The following is a 22,762-nucleotide window of genomic DNA, read 5'->3' on the forward strand; positions in this document are numbered from 1 at the left end:
AATATGTTTTTGCAATACGGTATATCCTGTTCATTTGTACTGTTATTACACTCTAGCTGCACTGCACTGTGGAAGGGTTTAAATGTACAGTACAGCCAGCTAATACTGAGAGGCTTTTTGACTTTTACCTATGCAAAGTTTTGGAGGGGGAAAAAAACAGACACACTGACTTTCTGATTGTCTGGTTTAGCTCAGTTGTGTATAGCTAATGACTTATTTATATCCGGAAAACTGCTTATGCATTTGCATAGCCTTCAATTAAAGCTCTATACAAATTTATGATAGAAATTGCAACAGTGTTTGTGCTTCGGCTGTGCTTCTCCATTCCACCCTTACATCTAGAAGGTTGTAATATAGCTAGAAACTGTATATAAGAAGAGTAGCCAGGGCTGCATTTTCAGCTCATGCTACGCTAGGCCCTGGTCGTATACGCCCCTGTTAAAGGTACTTTTGCGCTTGACAATTAGCACCATGTTTTGCTGCTTTCATAGAAGTGTAATAATAAAGTGGTCAGTGTTAACAGAGGAGAAGATCAATGATAAAACTGCTGTTTATCATTGAACATCTGTGGGGCTGTGGTTACATTAATTAATTGTGCCAGCACCACTCATTGTTACATAGAGCACAGTCGGGTCCTGGAAATCGGTGGTGTGGACTGTGTTCTCCAAGGCTCATTTGCTCAGGGCTAAATAAGACCCCTGGATAATAGCTCATACAATGATTGGATAACCAACATTGTATCCTCATAGCCCCATACCATGACTGGACAAAATATCCATACCATGACTGAATGATACCACCATACTGTGACTGGATAACACTGCCATTCAATGAATGCCTAACACCGCCATACAATGACTGGATAACAGGGTATAAGGAGACACAGTTTAGGGTTTAAGGTGGCACAGTACAGAATATGATTAGGGTGCGGAGTACAGTGTATAATAAAAGGGCAAAGTACAGGGTATAACTGGGGTGCTGTGCAGGGTATGATAAGGGGCAAAATGCAGGGTATAAGAGGGCATAGAACTTGTTGGGAAGCACAGTACCACCTATAAGGTGGCTCAGTGCAGGGTATAATAGTGGGGCATATTACAGGGTATAAAAAGCACAGTAACGATTAAGGGGCACAGTACAGGGTAAGGGTCTTTGTATAGAGAATGACAAGGGGACACACTACAGCTGGTTCCCTGAGTGGGAGTTGGTATTGATTATAAAAAATAAAAAGAAAAAAGTTTAACTCTCTCACAACACCCATCCTGATGGCCCCACCCTAGGCACGTGTCCTTGAATGCCTAATTAGAAATACTGTCCTGATCAGAACCCCTAGTTGTCTGCAGATAGGGACCAGTGCTTAATAGGAGAGACTCTGCCAGACCGAATATGAGTGGCCAAAAGAAGACACCGAGACGGGGATACTCTGCCACAGATCCTGGGTCACCAGCCCTATGACCAGAGAACCGGCGGGACAACTGAGCCACAATCCCTGGGCCACCAGTCTTTGGCCAGGGAGCCAGCTTTCTGAGAGAGACAGAGAGAGTGAGAGAGAGGGGGGGGGGGGGGGGGGTGGACACAGCTAGCTCAAGCCTCAGACCGAAGAAGTCAGTTCCGTGCTTTGCCTGTGTTGACTTGTACTTGAGTTCCTCCAGTAAAGAAGCACACTGGCTTACTGCAAACATTGACTCTCTGGAGTTATCTCCCATTGGGGTGCACCATGCCTTACCAGCAGCAACATATGGTGACACCTCGGCAGTGTTTAGAGGATCCAGTGTAGCATTGGGCCCACCCCAAAACCCGGCTACGGCATATTGCCTAGAAAAGAAAAAAAAAGAAAAAATTGTTTCTATGGCTTTTTACAGTAAAAAACACCAGAACAAATCTAGATGTAGAGAGGCAGGGTCTCATGGATTTCAGATAGCTTTTTCTACGTATTTGCCACGGATATTATCCTATATGGATGAAATCTGCAGAGAACCTTATGTTCTCTTCTGGGTGGAAATCTTTTTTGCAGCGTGTGGATTTGATTAAATCTCATCCACTTTGCTTTTATTGTACGTTCACATCCACACCTGCCAGAAATTGGAGCAGGCAGTTCTGCCTAAAAAAATGCAACAAAACGAGCAACAAAAACCACGTGTACGGTGTGCGCTTTTGCCATGGAAAAGCCAGAGGACTTTTCCCTCTCCATTGCAAAGGGTGAAATCCGCTGGGGAAAACTGCAGCATAAACTGACAAGCAGCAGATTTCAAATCCGATCTGTTTCTAGTCTTCACCAATCAACGGAAAGAGGGGACCCTGTGTCCCCTTCATTGTTTACCCAGGAACAGCACTATCAATTCGGTTCTGGTTGCGTAACATACTGTAGCTCGCACAGCTCAATCTCTTTCAAGTGCATGGGACTGATCTGCAGTACCACACACAGCCACAACCGTATGTATGGTGCTGTTCCTGGGTAAATAATGCCACCCAGTGGTCCAGCTGGAGTGCCCTGCACTTTTGCATAGAAGTCGGATAGGCCATAAATATTACAGTTTGCATAAAGGACATACAGATGTAGCAGGGTTAGCACTCCAGCTCTTAACTAAAATTTCTTAACTCATCGCGTTATCTTGAGACAAAAGCAATTGAAAAGCAATTGAAGGGGTTTGCTTAGATTAGATAACACAACTCAGAAATCTCAGAAAACAGGAGTGTTAACTCTACTCCATCCGTAAGAACTAATGGATAGCTGCGAGGCATTCTAAAGGATACAATGTGTCATTGCCCCTGACAAGAAGCGTGACTACACTTGAATTGTCTTGGGTTGCATTGTTAAGGTGATTCTATTAAGGCAAGTTATTACTTTGGTGATCTATTGTTTCCAATGGGATTAAAATGATAGAGAGAATAGGTAAATAGCAGAAAAGCATGGAACTTTATAGCTGCTGATAAATGCAGGCCTGTCAGCCTGGCTTATGATGCCATAGGTCCCTCTGTCATGTCATGTGACCTTTAGAATATGGTGATGTCACAGGGCCCTTTGTGACATCATGCAACAGTTAGGTTTAGAACTCTGCAACCTGAATGGCAGCCATATTTCTTCATCGTTTGACTGGTGAAGGCGACTTTTGCTAGTGCTTGGCAATTTTTTATATTTTTTTCAAATATAAGACCAGAAAAGAAGGCCTGTTAGCCAAACCGTTCCAAGTGTCACCCCGGAACGTGCTGAAGGCAGACAGGACCTTCCTCAGCCCAGCATAACATCTAGGGGCTGAATATGGAGACTTCCAGGAATCTTCCAAAGAAAAGGAAGAGAAAGAGAAGAGTTCAGCCGCCAAATAAGAGGAGGAGAATAGTAACACCGGAGAGGGCAAATGATGGCGGCAAAGAAAAAATGATCAAGGCTTCAAAAAGACCTGGAAGCCCTATACAGGAGAGGATCCAGAGAAAGAGGAAGAGGGGAGAAGAGATGGGGGAAAAAGCTGATGACAGACCCAGCACGTCCTACAATACTGACATGGAACAGCTGTCAGGTGAGTGCAGACCTAAGTTTCCTAGAGCCAATACCCCCTAATGTACGAATTCATGGGATTCTCCACTTTTGGAGAACCCTAATTATGACCAAGATTATGAATTCCTTTCTTTGCTACCCCCTAATGTAGTTAGATTGTATTGTAATGGCCAAAATATAGAAATATTAAATCTTACGGTATCTCTCCTGTCTCCACCAGGGACAATCCCAGCAGACACCCCCATCCTTGTGACTGGACTGGAAAGCTTCACCTTCCATAAAATCCTTGGAGAGGGTGGTTATGGTAAAGTGAGTATTAGGAATTCTTGGGACTTCTTCCACATGTGTGTCATGTGTGTCACAGTAATATCCCTCTAGGGATGTCAGCGCTTCATGTCTTCTCATCAGGTCTCATGGCAGGACAGGCCTTTCTTCCAGTTCTAATGCTCTGTCTCCTACAGGTCATGCTGGCCACACATCCCGCCTGCCAACAACAACTGGCAGTGAAGCTGGTGAAGAAGAGGGTCCTGCTTCAGGACTTTAAAGACAATGTCCTGATTGAGCGACAGGTCCTGGAGGTGACTGGGAAGAGTCCATTGTTTACCCATGCTTATGCCACCTTCCAGACAAAGGTAAGAGTCTGATCCATTATCGAGGCTTGATCAGTGGGTTAGCTCTACCCGACCCCAACTGAGGAGGCTGCAGGACCTTTACTATAATATTTGAGAAACCTGGATCATATTTTCTGTCTTTTATCATAGGACTATGCCTTCTTCATCATGGAGTTTCTTAGCGGAGGAGACCTAAGTGGCCTCATGAGAGCTAACGCCCCATTCACCATTCCAGTCACCAGGTAAGACAGAACATGGATATATTAGATAAAGCTGACGATTTCTGTCAGGAACATGCAGCTTTGTGTCATTTTTAGTCTGGTAGTTTAATGGGTGAAATGTTGATCTTTTTTCTTTCTGCCATCAGATTTATGGCAGCTGAGATCATCTGTGGGCTGCAGTTTCTCCACACCAGAGGCATCATACACAGGGACATAAAACCAGCCAATATCTTAATGGACAGGGCCGGTCACTTGAAGATCGCCGATTTTGGTCTTGCTGTGATGAACATCTTTGGGGATAAGAAGATCTCAGAATATGCCGGAACTCTTAGATACATGGCTCCTGAGGTGAGGAATCATCGACTGCACATGCTACTGAGCTGTTTCTTTCTACAGGGCTGGACAGCTACATGACTTCTGCTGGCCTGGACAATGTTCTAACTCTTATTGTCTGCTGGATGTTTTCACAGATTCTTCTTCGGAAGCCCTACGACACGGCAGTGGACTGGTTCTCAGCTGGTGTGATGATATATGAGATGGCTACTGGCAAATATCCATTCTATGCCGGTATACTTCCTGGAACAATCGAAAAGTCACTGATCAATGATGTTCCCACCTACCCAAAAGGGCTCAACCCCCAAGCTAGAGACCTTATAGTGGGGGTGAGTAGAAAGACACATAGCAGTAATACAGCGGCTAAATATTATGAAAATGAGGACATTGAAAATCAGGAATAGCATTGCAACGTGTGATGGAATGAACGTCTTTATTCTACATTTTTCCAGCTCTTAAACAAGTCACCAGAGAGTCGCCAGGTAGCGGTAGATAACATCAGGGAACATCAGTTTTTCATGGAAATCAACTGGACAGATATAGAGGGAGCAGGAGCTCGTCCACCATTCCAACTAGGACCAGTAAGTAAATGATCCAGAGAAGATGTGGCTAGTAGTACAGTTCCATTGTGTTCCTTCTTTATAAACACCGCTTTTGGTATCTTCTCTCCATAGCCACCAGTGATGACATTGACAAAAATCGATGACATCCTGTCCTCCACCGAAGCCAATAAGTCACCAATGGCTGAAAGAGATCAACAACTGTTCTGTGGATTCACATTTGCCAATGAGAACTGGCAGGTCGTAAAGCCAATTAAAGAACCTTTCATACGACCACGCAGGTGAGTCATTGCAGCTGAGAGGGGAATACAGACGGGGATTATTGGAGATTCCCTGTGAATCTGTGCAGTGTGGATTCCATTCATTGGCTTATAGTCTGCTCATGGGTGGACAGAGCAAACTTGAAGGTGGTTACCATTTTGCAAGGCTACTTCATTTAATTTCCAACCTGTTTTAATTTTTTCTTGGTAGAATGTTTGGCAGATTTGTGAGAGATACCATCCGCAGGATCTGGAGGAAGATGAAAAACTGGAAGTAAAGAGCTCCACTCTGTATACAGATGTCCCCAGTAGATCAGTGGCTGAAAAACATCATGTTCCAGCAGAGCCTCTTGCTGACATCATAAACAGCAGAAAAACCAACCAACACTTGCTGTCCTTGTATGAGCCTCAGATTCCAAACTCTGACCTCTATATACTCTCCTGACTACTCATCGGTACTGTGCCACACCAGTCCTTGTTCCTCAGCTTCATTTCCAGCTGCCACTAGAAGTAACCTGAGGGCTGTGACCTGCAGTCTAGCATGCAGCCAAGAAGCTATGGAGTCGATGAAGATTCTTCCAAGAGTCAATGACTTGACCGCCAGCGCTTCTAGTCGACAAGTTGCCTCTTGTGCCCAAGGGAAGGGTGGTCCTTAGGCCATGGTTCCCTAGAGGTTTCCTCCACAGGGGGTTTTTCCTTTCCTGCGTGCCAATGGATCATAACATTGACAAGAAAATGGCGACTTGTTAGACTTTGCCCTCAGTGGAGATCCCACCATCCACTAGTGGTACAGAGGGACAGAAAAGGACATTTACCATCAATAAACAGTACCATTCACCATCATGTGGTTGTAGCTTATTTATGTTTTATCCAACAAGTCCCACATGCATATTAGGGCAAGAGCCATCTATGTACTATGGATTGCTATTTATCCTGTAGTTGGGGGAAATCTGAAGGCACTTTCATTGGATGTTGTCTTTTTTAGGTGGTACTCCCCAGTTGCATGCGTTGAATTGTATTCTGTTACTGATGTTCAGTGTAGAAGCTGCATGGAAAAAATCTGCTACAAATCTGTCTTGTTTGCCCAGAGTCTAAAACAGGCTGTAAGGCCCAGACTCCCTGCCCACATATTCAAGCCATTTCTTGGATATCCATGTCAAGACATGGCATGATGAACTGTGTACTTATAGTTAAATGAATTGGAAAACCATCTGAGAAATAAAACCCCTAGAGAGGAGGTCATAGAATCCATTCCCATATTAAAATCAGCCATGGGGGTTTTTAGCTGATGTTTCTGCTCAGTCTGTCCGTTTTATAGCCCATGATGAAGCATTGAAATCGGAGCATTAAATTAAAAATGTAAAAATTTTCAGAAACCGGCAGACAAAAAGAAACGTTTAGGTTAGATAGGCTTCACCACCTAACCTCTGCTTGATCCCTGTTCTGTCGGCCCTGGTCTGTAAACAGTCAAAGTACAGTGCACAGGTAGTCATATAAAAGATTACACCTTCACTGGTTACTAGAGACTAGAAAACCTCAAAGCTCTGGCAAGAGGGTGGATCCAAAGCCCAGCTAAATAGGGAGGCTGATCAGCTCCTTAGTCATCAGCTGGACAGGGAGCAAAAGGGAAGGATTAACTCTAGCAGTGCTGAAAGGAAGTTCCGAGAGTTCTACTGTAGACCCAATACACAAAGGGAGAGCGGAGCAACGCCCGCACCTGCTCGGGACAGCAGGACAGAAGTGGACTCAGACCACCAGCCTAACAGGTTTATTTACTGAAGAATTAAAATGCAAACAGTTCAGGACAGGTCATACTTGCAATGGACCGGCTGATGTTACACAGAAATTCAGTATCCTCAGATGTTACAGTTTTCACAGCTGCACAGGTAATCACAGGCCAAAAGGTGTCTCATTAAAATTGTTGAAGCAAACTTTCCTACACTGCACTTTGCTAGTTGACTTGTAGTTTAGCATCCCAGTGTGTCGTGTAATACGTTACCATAAGCAATATCTCCCAACCTTCTGCTACAATATTTGAACAGGCTGCTAATCCACTCTTCCACCTTGCAATATAGAAATCTACACAGGTGGCCCAAACTTTGTGGCATGTGCTTAGGCAATGATGGCTTCTCCTGAACACGGGTGCCTTAGAGTCCATAAAGTCATTTTTAAGACTGATCACCTCAACAGCTCTTTCTCTACACCTCTCTTGCATGGGGCTCGCTTTCTGGAGATGTTCTGGCTCTATCCTGATTGGTACAAGGTACAGGAAGAGCTGGCCTGTCAGATTCACATATGCTTCCTTCTCCTAGACCTAGGCTAAAACAGACTAACTGGAATAGATTGACTCTAGAATGTTTTGCCCTCTCTTATATACAGGGTGGCACCAGCCCAATCTAGTGGTGGCTAAAGACACGGCCTGTGATTACCATGTGCTTATAGAAAATATACAGTAAATGCATACATGACAAACATATTTTTGGCACTTTGCAGTATAATGCGACTCATGGAGCAGGATGCTACAGTAGTGGCCTGATGGATCCACTGCAGTGAAGTCCAGATCCCTGTACAAGGGTTAAAGAGTGAATATAAGGGGGGCCACTAACCTCTCCCTAACAACCCAAGGAGAGGCCCCAAGCCAAATTTGTTTAAGTTACGCAACACTTCCAAATCTGCTTCGTAACAATTTCCTTCTGCTAAGCTCCTGCAAATGAACTATGGACAGTCGGACATTTGTGGACACTTGCCCTTATTGCTACTATGGAAAGCCATCAACTCCTTACTTTATTGCACTTTGGAGGGTTAACTTGCACTGCAATGCATGCTATTGTGTGTACTTATACAGTTTTATATTGTTGAACTGCATTAATATGTTTTTGCAATACGGTATATCCTGTTCATTTGTACTGTTATTACACTCTAGCTGCACTGCACTGTGGAAGGGTTTAAATGTACAGTACAGCCAGCTAATACTGAGAGGCTTTTTGACTTTTACCTATGCAAAGTTTTGGAGGGGGAAAAAAACAGACACACTGACTTTCTGATTGTCTGGTTTAGCTCAGTTGTGTATAGCTAATGACTTATTTATATCCGGAAAACTGCTTATGCATTTGCATAGCCTTCAATTAAAGCTCTATACAAATTTATGATAGAAATTGCAACAGTGTTTGTGCTTCGGCTGTGCTTCTCCATTCCACCCTTACATCTAGAAGGTTGTAATATAGCTAGAAACTGTATATAAGAAGAGTAGCCAGGGCTGCATTTTCAGCTCATGCTACGCTAGGCCCTGGTCGTATACGCCCCTGTTAAAGGTACTTTTGCGCTTGACAATTAGCACCATGTTTTGCTGCTTTCATAGAAGTGTAATAATAAAGTGGTCAGTGTTAACAGAGGAGAAGATCAATGATAAAACTGCTGTTTATCATTGAACATCTGTGGGGCTGTGGTTACATTAATTAATTGTGCCAGCACCACTCATTGTTACATAGAGCACAGTCGGGTCCTGGAAATCGGTGGTGTGGACTGTGTTCTCCAAGGCTCATTTGCTCAGGGCTAAATAAGACCCCTGGATAATAGCTCATACAATGATTGGATAACCAACATTGTATCCTCATAGCCCCATACCATGACTGGACAAAATATCCATACCATGACTGAATGATACCACCATACTGTGACTGGATAACACTGCCATTCAATGAATGCCTAACACCGCCATACAATGACTGGATAACAGGGTATAAGGAGACACAGTTTAGGGTTTAAGGTGGCACAGTACAGAATATGATTAGGGTGCGGAGTACAGTGTATAATAAAAGGGCAAAGTACAGGGTATAACTGGGGTGCTGTGCAGGGTATGATAAGGGGCAAAATGCAGGGTATAAGAGGGCATAGAACTTGTTGGGAAGCACAGTACCACCTATAAGGTGGCTCAGTGCAGGGTATAATAGTGGGGCATATTACAGGGTATAAAAAGCACAGTAACGATTAAGGGGCACAGTACAGGGTAAGGGTCTTTGTATAGAGAATGACAAGGGGACACACTACAGCTGGTTCCCTGAGTGGGAGTTGGTATTGATTATAAAAAATAAAAAGAAAAAAGTTTAACTCTCTCACAACACCCATCCTGATGGCCCCACCCTAGGCACGTGTCCTTGAATGCCTAATTAGAAATACTGTCCTGATCAGAACCCCTAGTTGTCTGCAGATAGGGACCAGTGCTTAATAGGAGAGACTCTGCCAGACCGAATATGAGTGGCCAAAAGAAGACACCGAGACGGGGATACTCTGCCACAGATCCTGGGTCACCAGCCCTATGACCAGAGAACCGGCGGGACAACTGAGCCACAATCCCTGGGCCACCAGTCTTTGGCCAGGGAGCCAGCTTTCTGAGAGAGACAGAGAGAGTGAGAGAGAGGGGGGGGGGGGGGGGGGGGTGGACACAGCTAGCTCAAGCCTCAGACCGAAGAAGTCAGTTCCGTGCTTTGCCTGTGTTGACTTGTACTTGAGTTCCTCCAGTAAAGAAGCACACTGGCTTACTGCAAACATTGACTCTCTGGAGTTATCTCCCATTGGGGTGCACCATGCCTTACCAGCAGCAACATATGGTGACACCTCGGCAGTGTTTAGAGGATCCAGTGTAGCATTGGGCCCACCCCAAAACCCGGCTACGGCATATTGCCTAGAAAAGAAAAAAAAAGAAAAAATTGTTTCTATGGCTTTTTACAGTAAAAAACACCAGAACAAATCTAGATGTAGAGAGGCAGGGTCTCATGGATTTCAGATAGCTTTTTCTACGTATTTGCCACGGATATTATCCTATATGGATGAAATCTGCAGAGAACCTTATGTTCTCTTCTGGGTGGAAATCTTTTTTGCAGCGTGTGGATTTGATTAAATCTCATCCACTTTGCTTTTATTGTACGTTCACATCCACACCTGCCAGAAATTGGAGCAGGCAGTTCTGCCTAAAAAAATGCAACAAAACGAGCAACAAAAACCACGTGTACGGTGTGCGCTTTTGCCATGGAAAAGCCAGAGGACTTTTCCCTCTCCATTGCAAAGGGTGAAATCCGCTGGGGAAAACTGCAGCATAAACTGACAAGCAGCAGATTTCAAATCCGATCTGTTTCTAGTCTTCACCAATCAACGGAAAGAGGGGACCCTGTGTCCCCTTCATTGTTTACCCAGGAACAGCACTATCAATTCGGTTCTGGTTGCGTAACATACTGTAGCTCGCACAGCTCAATCTCTTTCAAGTGCATGGGACTGATCTGCAGTACCACACACAGCCACAACCGTATGTATGGTGCTGTTCCTGGGTAAATAATGCCACCCAGTGGTCCAGCTGGAGTGCCCTGCACTTTTGCATAGAAGTCGGATAGGCCATAAATATTACAGTTTGCATAAAGGACATACAGATGTAGCAGGGTTAGCACTCCAGCTCTTAACTAAAATTTCTTAACTCATCGCGTTATCTTGAGACAAAAGCAATTGAAAAGCAATTGAAGGGGTTTGCTTAGATTAGATAACACAACTCAGAAATCTCAGAAAACAGGAGTGTTAACTCTACTCCATCCGTAAGAACTAATGGATAGCTGCGAGGCATTCTAAAGGATACAATGTGTCATTGCCCCTGACAAGAAGCGTGACTACACTTGAATTGTCTTGGGTTGCATTGTTAAGGTGATTCTATTAAGGCAAGTTATTACTTTGGTGATCTATTGTTTCCAATGGGATTAAAATGATAGAGAGAATAGGTAAATAGCAGAAAAGCATGGAACTTTATAGCTGCTGATAAATGCAGGCCTGTCAGCCTGGCTTATGATGCCATAGGTCCCTCTGTCATGTCATGTGACCTTTAGAATATGGTGATGTCACAGGGCCCTTTGTGACATCATGCAACAGTTAGGTTTAGAACTCTGCAACCTGAATGGCAGCCATATTTCTTCATCGTTTGACTGGTGAAGGCGACTTTTGCTAGTGCTTGGCAATTTTTTATATTTTTTTCAAATATAAGACCAGAAAAGAAGGCCTGTTAGCCAAACCGTTCCAAGTGTCACCCCGGAACGTGCTGAAGGCAGACAGGACCTTCCTCAGCCCAGCATAACATCTAGGGGCTGAATATGGAGACTTCCAGGAATCTTCCAAAGAAAAGGAAGAGAAAGAGAAGAGTTCAGCCGCCAAATAAGAGGAGGAGAATAGTAACACCGGAGAGGGCAAATGATGGCGGCAAAGAAAAAATGATCAAGGCTTCAAAAAGACCTGGAAGCCCTATACAGGAGAGGATCCAGAGAAAGAGGAAGAGGGGAGAAGAGATGGGGGAAAAAGCTGATGACAGACCCAGCACGTCCTACAATACTGACATGGAACAGCTGTCAGGTGAGTGCAGACCTAAGTTTCCTAGAGCCAATACCCCCTAATGTACGAATTCATGGGATTCTCCACTTTTGGAGAACCCTAATTATGACCAAGATTATGAATTCCTTTCTTTGCTACCCCCTAATGTAGTTAGATTGTATTGTAATGGCCAAAATATAGAAATATTAAATCTTACGGTATCTCTCCTGTCTCCACCAGGGACAATCCCAGCAGACACCCCCATCCTTGTGACTGGACTGGAAAGCTTCACCTTCCATAAAATCCTTGGAGAGGGTGGTTATGGTAAAGTGAGTATTAGGAATTCTTGGGACTTCTTCCACATGTGTGTCATGTGTGTCACAGTAATATCCCTCTAGGGATGTCAGCGCTTCATGTCTTCTCATCAGGTCTCATGGCAGGACAGGCCTTTCTTCCAGTTCTAATGCTCTGTCTCCTACAGGTCATGCTGGCCACACATCCCGCCTGCCAACAACAACTGGCAGTGAAGCTGGTGAAGAAGAGGGTCCTGCTTCAGGACTTTAAAGACAATGTCCTGATTGAGCGACAGGTCCTGGAGGTGACTGGGAAGAGTCCATTGTTTACCCATGCTTATGCCACCTTCCAGACAAAGGTAAGAGTCTGATCCATTATCGAGGCTTGATCAGTGGGTTAGCTCTACCCGACCCCAACTGAGGAGGCTGCAGGACCTTTACTATAATATTTGAGAAACCTGGATCATATTTTCTGTCTTTTATCATAGGACTATGCCTTCTTCATCATGGAGTTTCTTAGCGGAGGAGACCTAAGTGGCCTCATGAGAGCTAACGCCCCATTCACCATTCCAGTCACCAGGTAAGACAGAACATGGATATATTAGATAAAGCTGACGATTTCTGTCAGGAACATGCAGCTTTGTGTCATTTTTAGTCTGGTAGTTTAATGGGTGAAATGTTGATCTTTTTTCTTTCTGCCATCAGATTTATGGCAGCTGAGATCATCTGTGGGCTGCAGTTTCTCCACACCAGAGGCATCATACACAGGGACATAAAACCAGCCAATATCTTAATGGACAGGGCCGGTCACTTGAAGATCGCCGATTTTGGTCTTGCTGTGATGAACATCTTTGGGGATAAGAAGATCTCAGAATATGCCGGAACTCTTAGATACATGGCTCCTGAGGTGAGGAATCATCGACTGCACATGCTACTGAGCTGTTTCTTTCTACAGGGCTGGACAGCTACATGACTTCTGCTGGCCTGGACAATGTTCTAACTCTTATTGTCTGCTGGATGTTTTCACAGATTCTTCTTCGGAAGCCCTACGACACGGCAGTGGACTGGTTCTCAGCTGGTGTGATGATATATGAGATGGCTACTGGCAAATATCCATTCTATGCCGGTATACTTCCTGGAACAATCGAAAAGTCACTGATCAATGATGTTCCCACCTACCCAAAAGGGCTCAACCCCCAAGCTAGAGACCTTATAGTGGGGGTGAGTAGAAAGACACATAGCAGTAATACAGCGGCTAAATATTATGAAAATGAGGACATTGAAAATCAGGAATAGCATTGCAACGTGTGATGGAATGAACGTCTTTATTCTACATTTTTCCAGCTCTTAAACAAGTCACCAGAGAGTCGCCAGGTAGCGGTAGATAACATCAGGGAACATCAGTTTTTCATGGAAATCAACTGGACAGATATAGAGGGAGCAGGAGCTCGTCCACCATTCCAACTAGGACCAGTAAGTAAATGATCCAGAGAAGATGTGGCTAGTAGTACAGTTCCATTGTGTTCCTTCTTTATAAACACCGCTTTTGGTATCTTCTCTCCATAGCCACCAGTGATGACATTGACAAAAATCGATGACATCCTGTCCTCCACCGAAGCCAATAAGTCACCAATGGCTGAAAGAGATCAACAACTGTTCTGTGGATTCACATTTGCCAATGAGAACTGGCAGGTCGTAAAGCCAATTAAAGAACCTTTCATACGACCACGCAGGTGAGTCATTGCAGCTGAGAGGGGAATACAGACGGGGATTATTGGAGATTCCCTGTGAATCTGTGCAGTGTGGATTCCATTCATTGGCTTATAGTCTGCTCATGGGTGGACAGAGCAAACTTGAAGGTGGTTACCATTTTGCAAGGCTACTTCATTTAATTTCCAACCTGTTTTAATTTTTTCTTGGTAGAATGTTTGGCAGATTTGTGAGAGATACCATCCGCAGGATCTGGAGGAAGATGAAAAACTGGAAGTAAAGAGCTCCACTCTGTATACAGATGTCCCCAGTAGATCAGTGGCTGAAAAACATCATGTTCCAGCAGAGCCTCTTGCTGACATCATAAACAGCAGAAAAACCAACCAACACTTGCTGTCCTTGTATGAGCCTCAGATTCCAAACTCTGACCTCTATATACTCTCCTGACTACTCATCGGTACTGTGCCACACCAGTCCTTGTTCCTCAGCTTCATTTCCAGCTGCCACTAGAAGTAACCTGAGGGCTGTGACCTGCAGTCTAGCATGCAGCCAAGAAGCTATGGAGTCGATGAAGATTCTTCCAAGAGTCAATGACTTGACCGCCAGCGCTTCTAGTCGACAAGTTGCCTCTTGTGCCCAAGGGAAGGGTGGTCCTTAGGCCATGGTTCCCTAGAGGTTTCCTCCACAGGGGGTTTTTCCTTTCCTGCGTGCCAATGGATCATAACATTGACAAGAAAATGGCGACTTGTTAGACTTTGCCCTCAGTGGAGATCCCACCATCCACTAGTGGTACAGAGGGACAGAAAAGGACATTTACCATCAATAAACAGTACCATTCACCATCATGTGGTTGTAGCTTATTTATGTTTTATCCAACAAGTCCCACATGCATATTAGGGCAAGAGCCATCTATGTACTATGGATTGCTATTTATCCTGTAGTTGGGGGAAATCTGAAGGCACTTTCATTGGATGTTGTCTTTTTTAGGTGGTACTCCCCAGTTGCATGCGTTGAATTGTATTCTGTTACTGATGTTCAGTGTAGAAGCTGCATGGAAAAAATCTGCTACAAATCTGTCTTGTTTGCCCAGAGTCTAAAACAGGCTGTAAGGCCCAGACTCCCTGCCCACATATTCAAGCCATTTCTTGGATATCCATGTCAAGACATGGCATGATGAACTGTGTACTTATAGTTAAATGAATTGGAAAACCATCTGAGAAATAAAACCCCTAGAGAGGAGGTCATAGAATCCATTCCCATATTAAAATCAGCCATGGGGGTTTTTAGCTGATGTTTCTGCTCAGTCTGTCCGTTTTATAGCCCATGATGAAGCATTGAAATCGGAGCATTAAATTAAAAATGTAAAAATTTTCAGAAACCGGCAGACAAAAAGAAACGTTTAGGTTAGATAGGCTTCACCACCTAACCTCTGCTTGATCCCTGTTCTGTCGGCCCTGGTCTGTAAACAGTCAAAGTACAGTGCACAGGTAGTCATATAAAAGATTACACCTTCACTGGTTACTAGAGACTAGAAAACCTCAAAGCTCTGGCAAGAGGGTGGATCCAAAGCCCAGCTAAATAGGGAGGCTGATCAGCTCCTTAGTCATCAGCTGGACAGGGAGCAAAAGGGAAGGATTAACTCTAGCAGTGCTGAAAGGAAGTTCCGAGAGTTCTACTGTAGACCCAATACACAAAGGGAGAGCGGAGCAACGCCCGCACCTGCTCGGGACAGCAGGACAGAAGTGGACTCAGACCACCAGCCTAACAGGTTTATTTACTGAAGAATTAAAATGCAAACAGTTCAGGACAGGTCATACTTGCAATGGACCGGCTGATGTTACACAGAAATTCAGTATCCTCAGATGTTACAGTTTTCACAGCTGCACAGGTAATCACAGGCCAAAAGGTGTCTCATTAAAATTGTTGAAGCAAACTTTCCTACACTGCACTTTGCTAGTTGACTTGTAGTTTAGCATCCCAGTGTGTCGTGTAATACGTTACCATAAGCAATATCTCCCAACCTTCTGCTACAATATTTGAACAGGCTGCTAATCCACTCTTCCACCTTGCAATATAGAAATCTACACAGGTGGCCCAAACTTTGTGGCATGTGCTTAGGCAATGATGGCTTCTCCTGAACACGGGTGCCTTAGAGTCCATAAAGTCATTTTTAAGACTGATCACCTCAACAGCTCTTTCTCTACACCTCTCTTGCATGGGGCTCGCTTTCTGGAGATGTTCTGGCTCTATCCTGATTGGTACAAGGTACAGGAAGAGCTGGCCTGTCAGATTCACATATGCTTCCTTCTCCTAGACCTAGGCTAAAACAGACTAACTGGAATAGATTGACTCTAGAATGTTTTGCCCTCTCTTATATACAGGGTGGCACCAGCCCAATCTAGTGGTGGCTAAAGACACGGCCTGTGATTACCATGTGCTTATAGAAAATATACAGTAAATGCATACATGACAAACATATTTTTGGCACTTTGCAGTATAATGCGACTCATGGAGCAGGATGCTACAGTAGTGGCCTGATGGATCCACTGCAGTGAAGTCCAGATCCCTGTACAAGGGTTAAAGAGTGAATATAAGGGGGGCCACTAACCTCTCCCTAACAACCCAAGGAGAGGCCCCAAGCCAAATTTGTTTAAGTTACGCAACACTTCCAAATCTGCTTCGTAACAATTTCCTTCTGCTAAGCTCCTGCAAATGAACTATGGACAGTCGGACATTTGTGGACACTTGCCCTTATTGCTACTATGGAAAGCCATCAACTCCTTACTTTATTGCACTTTGGAGGGTTAACTTGCACTGCAATGCATGCTATTGTGTGTACTTATACAGTTTTATATTGTTGAACTGCATTAATATGTTTTTGCAATACGGTATATCCTGTTCATTTGTACTGTTATTACACTCTAGCTGCACTGCACTGTGGAAGGGTTTAAATGTACAGTACAGCCAGCTAATACTGAGAGGCTTTTTGACTTTTACCTATGCAAAGTTTTGGAGGGGGAAAAAAACAGACACACTGACTTTCTGATTGTCTGGTTTAGCTCAGTTGTGTATAGCTAATGACTTATTTATATCCGGAAAACTGCTTATGCATTTGCATAGCCTTCAATTAAAGCTCTATACAAATTTATGATAGAAATTGCAACAGTGTTTGTGCTTCGGCTGTGCTTCTCCATTCCACCCTTACATCTAGAAGGTTGTAATATAGCTAGAAACTGTATATAAGAAGAGTAGCCAGGGCTGCATTTTCAGCTCATGCTACGCTAGGCCCTGGTCGTATACGCCCCTGTTAAAGGTACTTTTGCGCTTGACAATTAGCACCATGTTTTGCTGCTTTCATAGAAGTGTAATAATAAAGTGGTCAGTGTTAACAGAGGAGAAGATCAATGATAAAACTGCTGTTTATCATTGAACATCTGTGGGGCTGTGGTTACATTAATTAATTGTGCCAGCACCACTCATTGTTACATAGAGCACAGTCGGGTCCTGGAAATCGGTGGTGTGGACTGTGTTCTCCAAGGCTCATTTGCTCAGGGCTAAATAAGACCCCTGGATAATAGCTCATACAATGATTGGATAACCAACATTGTATCCTCATAGCCCCATACCATGACTGGACAAAATATCCATACCATGACTGAATGATACCACCATACTGTGACTGGATAACACTGCCATTCAATGAATGCCTAACACCGCCATACAATGACTGGATAACAGGGTATAAGGAGACACAGTTTAGGGTTTAAGGTGGCACAGTACAGAATATGATTAGGGTGCGGAGTACAGTGTATAATAAAAGGGCAAAGTACAGGGTATAACTGGGGTGCTGTGCAGGGTATGATAAGGGGCAAAATGCAGGGTATAAGAGGGCATAGAACTTGTTGGGAAGCACAGTACCACCTATAAGGTGGCTCAGTGCAGGGTATAATAGTGGGGCATATTACAGGGTATAAAAAGCACAGTAACGATTAAGGGGCACAGTACAGGGTAAGGGTCTTTGTATAGAGAATGACAAGGGGACACACTACAGCTGGTTCCCTGAGTGGGAGTTGGGATTGATTATAAAAAATGAAAAGAAAAAAGTTTAACTCTCTCACAACACCCATCCTGATGGCCCCACCCTAGGCACGTGTCCTTGAATGCCTAATTAGAAATACTGTCCTGATCAGAACCCCTAGTTGTCTGCAGATAGGGACCAGTGCTTAATAGGAGAGACTCTGCCAGACCGAATATGAGTGGCCAAAAGAAGACACCGAGACGGGGATACTCTGCCACAGATCCTGGGTCACCAGCCCTATGACCAGAGAACCGGCGGGACAACTGAGCCACAATCCCTGGGCCACCAGTCTTTGGCCAGGGAGCCAGCTTTCTGAGAGAGACAGAGAGAGTGAGAGAGAGGGGGGGGGGGGGGGGGGGGGGGTGGACACAGCTAGCTCAAGCCTCAGACCGAAGAAGTCAGTTCCGTGCTTTGCCTGTGTTGACTTGTACTTGAGTTCCTCCAGTAAAGAAGCACACTGGCTTACTGCAAACATTGACTCTCTGGAGTTATCTCCCATTGGGGTGCACCATGCCTTACCAGCAGCAACATATGGTGACACCTCGGCAGTGTTTAGAGGATCCAGTGTAGCATTGGGCCCACCCCAAAACCCGGCTACGGCATATTGCCTAGAAAAGAAAAAAAAAGAAAAAATTGTTTCTATGGCTTTTTACAGTAAAAAACACCAGAACAAATCTAGATGTAGAGAGGCAGGGTCTCATGGATTTCAGATAGCTTTTTCTACGTATTTGCCACGGATATTATCCTATATGGATGAAATCTGCAGAGAACCTTATGTTCTCTTCTGGGTGGAAATCTTTTTTGCAGCGTGTGGATTTGATTAAATCTCATCCACTTTGCTTTTATTGTACGTTCACATCCACACCTGCCAGAAATTGGAGCAGGCAGTTCTGCCTAAAAAAATGCAACAAAACGAGCAACAAAAACCACGTGTACGGTGTGCGCTTTTGCCATGGAAAAGCCAGAGGACTTTTCCCTCTCCATTGCAAAGGGTGAAATCCGCTGGGGAAAACTGCAGCATAAACTGACAAGCAGCAGATTTCAAATCCGATCTGTTTCTAGTCTTCACCAATCAACGGAAAGAGGGGACCCTGTGTCCCCTTCATTGTTTACCCAGGAACAGCACTATCAATTCGGTTCTGGTTGCGTAACATACTGTAGCTCGCACAGCTCAATCTCTTTCAAGTGCATGGGACTGATCTGCAGTACCACACACAGCCACAACCGTATGTATGGTGCTGTTCCTGGGTAAATAATGCCACCCAGTGGTCCAGCTGGAGTGCCCTGCACTTTTGCATAGAAGTCGGATAGGCCATAAATATTACAGTTTGCATAAAGGACATACAGATGTAGCAGGGTTAGCACTCCAGCTCTTAACTAAAATTTCTTAACTCATCGCGTTATCTTGAGACAAAAGCAATTGAAAAGCAATTGAAGGGGTTTGCTTAGATTAGATAACACAACTCAGAAATCTCAGAAAACAGGAGTGTTAACTCTACTCCATCCGTAAGAACTAATGGATAGCTGCGAGGCATTCTAAAGGATACAATGTGTCATTGCCCCTGACAAGAAGCGTGACTACACTTGAATTGTCTTGGGTTGCATTGTTAAGGTGATTCTATTAAGGCAAGTTATTACTTTGGTGATCTATTGTTTCCAATGGGATTAAAATGATAGAGAGAATAGGTAAATAGCAGAAAAGCATGGAACTTTATAGCTGCTGATAAATGCAGGCCTGTCAGCCTGGCTTATGATGCCATAGGTCCCTCTGTCATGTCATGTGACCTTTAGAATATGGTGATGTCACAGGGCCCTTTGTGACATCATGCAACAGTTAGGTTTAGAACTCTGCAACCTGAATGGCAGCCATATTTCTTCATCGTTTGACTGGTGAAGGCGACTTTTGCTAGTGCTTGGCAATTTTTTATATTTTTTTCAAATATAAGACCAGAAAAGAAGGCCTGTTAGCCAAACCGTTCCAAGTGTCACCCCGGAACGTGCTGAAGGCAGACAGGACCTTCCTCAGCCCAGCATAACATCTAGGGGCTGAATATGGAGACTTCCAGGAATCTTCCAAAGAAAAGGAAGAGAAAGAGAAGAGTTCAGCCGCCAAATAAGAGGAGGAGAATAGTAACACCGGAGAGGGCAAATGATGGCGGCAAAGAAAAAATGATCAAGGCTTCAAAAAGACCTGGAAGCCCTATACAGGAGAGGATCCAGAGAAAGAGGAAGAGGGGAGAAGAGATGGGGGAAAAAGCTGATGACAGACCCAGCACGTCCTACAATACTGACATGGAACAGCTGTCAGGTGAGTGCAGACCTAAGTTTCCTAGAGCCAATACCCCCTAATGTACGAATTCATGGGATTCTCCACTTTTGGAGAACCCTAATTATGACCAAGATTATGAATTCCTTTCTTTGCTACCCCCTAATGTAGTTAGATTGTATTGTAATGGCCAAAATATAGAAATATTAAATCTTACGGTATCTCTCCTGTCTCCACCAGGGACAATCCCAGCAGACACCCCCATCCTTGTGACTGGACTGGAAAGCTTCACCTTCCATAAAATCCTTGGAGAGGGTGGTTATGGTAAAGTGAGTATTAGGAATTCTTGGGACTTCTTCCACATGTGTGTCATGTGTGTCACAGTAATATCCCTCTAGGGATGTCAGCGCTTCATGTCTTCTCATCAGGTCTCATGGCAGGACAGGCCTTTCTTCCAGTTCTAATGCTCTGTCTCCTACAGGTCATGCTGGCCACACATCCCGCCTGTCAACAACAACTGGCAGTGAAGCTGGTGAAGAAGAGGGTCCTGCTTCAGGACTTTAAAGACAATGTCCTGATTGAGCGACAGGTCCTGGAGGTGACTGGGAAGAGTCCATTGTTTACCCATGCTTATGCCACCTTCCAGACAAAGGTAAGAGTCTGATCCATTATCGAGGCTTGATCAGTGGGTTAGCTCTACCCGACCCCAACTGAGGAGGCTGCAGGACCTTTACTATAATATTTGAGAAACCTGGATCATATTTTCTGTCTTTTATCATAGGACTATGCCTTCTTCATCATGGAGTTTCTTAGCGGAGGAGACCTAAGTGGCCTCATGAGAGCTAACGCCCCATTCACCATTCCAGTCACCAGGTAAGACAGAACATGGATATATTAGATAAAGCTGACGATTTCTGTCAGGAACATGCAGCTTTGTGTCATTTTTAGTCTGGTAGTTTAATGGGTGAAATGTTGATCTTTTTTCTTTCTGCCATCAGATTTATGGCAGCTGAGATCATCTGTGGGCTGCAGTTTCTCCACACCAGAGGCATCATACACAGGGACATAAAACCAGCCAATATCTTAATGGACAGGGCCGGTCACTTGAAGATCGCCGATTTTGGTCTTGCTGTGATGAACATCTTTGGGGATAAGAAGATCTCAGAATATGCCGGAACTCTTAGATACATGGCTCCTGAGGTGAGGAATCATCGACTGCACATGCTACTGAGCTGTTTCTTTCTACAGGGCTGGACAGCTACATGACTTCTGCTGGCCTGGACGATGTTCTAACTCTTATTGTCTGCTGGATGTTTTCACAGATTCTTCTACGGAAGCCCTACGACACGGCAGTGGACTGGTTCTCAGCTGGTGTGATGATATATGAGATGGCTACTGGCAAATATCCATTCTATGCCGGTATACTTCCTGGAACAATCGAAAAGTCACTGATCAATGATGTTCCCACCTACCCAAAAGGGCTCAACCCCCAAGCTAGAGACCTTATAGTGGGGGTGAGTAGAAAGACACATAGCAGTAATACAGCGGCTAAATATTATGAAAATGAGGACATTGAAAATCAGGAATAGCATTGCAACGTGTGATGGAATGAACGTTTTTATTCTACATTTTTCCAGCTCTTAAACAAGTCACCAGAGAGTCGCCAGGTAGCGGTAGATAACATCAGGGAACATCAGTTTTTCATGGAAATCAACTGGACAGATATAGAGGGAGCAGGAGCTCGTCCACCATTCCAACTAGGACCAGTAAGTAAATGATCCAGAGAAGATGTGGCTAGTAGTACAGTTCCATTGTGTTCCTTCTTTATCAACACCGCTTTTGGTATCTTCTCTCCATAGCCACCAGTGATGACATTGACAAAAATCGATGACATCCTGTCCTCCACCGAAGCCAATAAGTCACCAATGGCTGAAAGAGATCAACAACTGTTCTGTGGATTCACATTTGCCAATGAGAACTGGCAGGTCGTAAAGCCAATTAAAGAACCTTTCATACGACCACGCAGGTGAGTCATTGCAGCTGAGAGGGGAATACAGACGGGGATTATTGGAGATTCCCTGTGAATCTGTGCAGTGTGGATTCCATTCATTGGCTTATAGTCTGCTCATGGGTGGACAGAGCAAACTTGAAGGTGGTTACCATTTTGCAAGGCTATTTCATTTCATTTCCAACCTGTTTTAATTTTTTCTTGGTAGAACGTTTGGCAGATTTGTGAGAGATACCATCCGCAGGATCTGGAGGAAGATGAAAATCTGGAATTAAAGAGCTCCACTCTGTATACAGATGTCCCCAGTAGATCAGTGGCTGAAAAACATCATGTTCCAGCAGAGCCTCTTGCTGACATCATAAACAGCAGAAAAACCAACCAACACTTGCTGTCCTTGTATGAGCCTCAGATTCCAAACTCTGACCTCTATATACTCTCCTGACTACTCATCGGTACTGTGCCACACCAGTCCTTGTTCCTCAGCTTCATTTCCAGCTGCCACTAGAAGTAACCTGAGGGCTGTGACCTGCAGTCTAGCATGCAGCCAAGAAGCTATGGAGTCGATGAAGATTCTTCCAAGAGTCAATGACTTG

At 44.3% G+C, this 22,762-nt stretch overlaps 3 protein-coding genes across 3 annotated transcripts; all 3 read left to right on the forward strand.

Annotated features, from left to right (window-relative positions):
• The first annotated feature begins 3,256 nt into the window (after nucleotides 1-3,256).
• LOC120993940 (protein kinase C epsilon type-like) lies at nucleotides 3,257-4,134 on the forward strand. Its single transcript, XM_040422401.1, has 3 exons — nucleotides 3,257-3,512; nucleotides 3,711-3,799; nucleotides 3,952-4,134. Exons 1-3 carry the CDS (start codon nucleotides 3,257-3,259, stop codon nucleotides 4,132-4,134), a joined length of 528 nt encoding a protein of 175 aa, XP_040278335.1.
• Nucleotides 4,135-11,600: 7,466 nt separating this feature from the next.
• Nucleotides 11,601-12,478, forward strand: LOC120993941 (protein kinase C epsilon type-like). Its single transcript, XM_040422403.1, has 3 exons — nucleotides 11,601-11,856; nucleotides 12,055-12,143; nucleotides 12,296-12,478. Exons 1-3 carry the CDS (start codon nucleotides 11,601-11,603, stop codon nucleotides 12,476-12,478), a joined length of 528 nt encoding a protein of 175 aa, XP_040278337.1.
• Nucleotides 12,479-19,947: 7,469 nt separating this feature from the next.
• On the forward strand, nucleotides 19,948-22,444 carry LOC120993942 (protein kinase C delta type-like). Its single transcript, XM_040422404.1, has 9 exons — nucleotides 19,948-20,203; nucleotides 20,402-20,490; nucleotides 20,643-20,813; nucleotides 20,943-21,034; nucleotides 21,160-21,361; nucleotides 21,484-21,675; nucleotides 21,799-21,927; nucleotides 22,021-22,187; nucleotides 22,378-22,444. Exons 1-9 carry the CDS (start codon nucleotides 19,948-19,950, stop codon nucleotides 22,442-22,444), a joined length of 1,365 nt encoding a protein of 454 aa, XP_040278338.1.
• The last annotated feature ends 318 nt before the right edge of the window (nucleotides 22,445-22,762 follow it).

Source organism: Bufo bufo, chromosome 3 (assembly GCF_905171765.1).
Source record: "Bufo bufo chromosome 3, aBufBuf1.1, whole genome shotgun sequence".
NCBI lineage: Eukaryota > Metazoa > Chordata > Amphibia > Anura > Bufonidae > Bufo > Bufo bufo.

Coding starts and splice junctions, on each gene's coding strand:
- LOC120993940 (XM_040422401.1), top strand. CDS start 3,257: ATGGAGACTTCCAGGAATCTTCCAAAGAAAAGGAAGAGAAAGAGAAGA. Junction 3,513..3,710: donor TGACATGGAACAGCTGTCAG/GTGAGTGCAGAC, acceptor TGTCTCCACCAG/GGACAATCCCAGCAGACACC. Junction 3,800..3,951: donor GAGAGGGTGGTTATGGTAAA/GTGAGTATTAGG, acceptor TGTCTCCTACAG/GTCATGCTGGCCACACATCC.
- LOC120993941 (XM_040422403.1), top strand. CDS start 11,601: ATGGAGACTTCCAGGAATCTTCCAAAGAAAAGGAAGAGAAAGAGAAGA. Junction 11,857..12,054: donor TGACATGGAACAGCTGTCAG/GTGAGTGCAGAC, acceptor TGTCTCCACCAG/GGACAATCCCAGCAGACACC. Junction 12,144..12,295: donor GAGAGGGTGGTTATGGTAAA/GTGAGTATTAGG, acceptor TGTCTCCTACAG/GTCATGCTGGCCACACATCC.
- LOC120993942 (XM_040422404.1), top strand. CDS start 19,948: ATGGAGACTTCCAGGAATCTTCCAAAGAAAAGGAAGAGAAAGAGAAGA. Junction 21,676..21,798: donor CTAGAGACCTTATAGTGGGG/GTGAGTAGAAAG, acceptor ACATTTTTCCAG/CTCTTAAACAAGTCACCAGA. Junction 22,188..22,377: donor CCTTTCATACGACCACGCAG/GTGAGTCATTGC, acceptor TTTTCTTGGTAG/AACGTTTGGCAGATTTGTGA.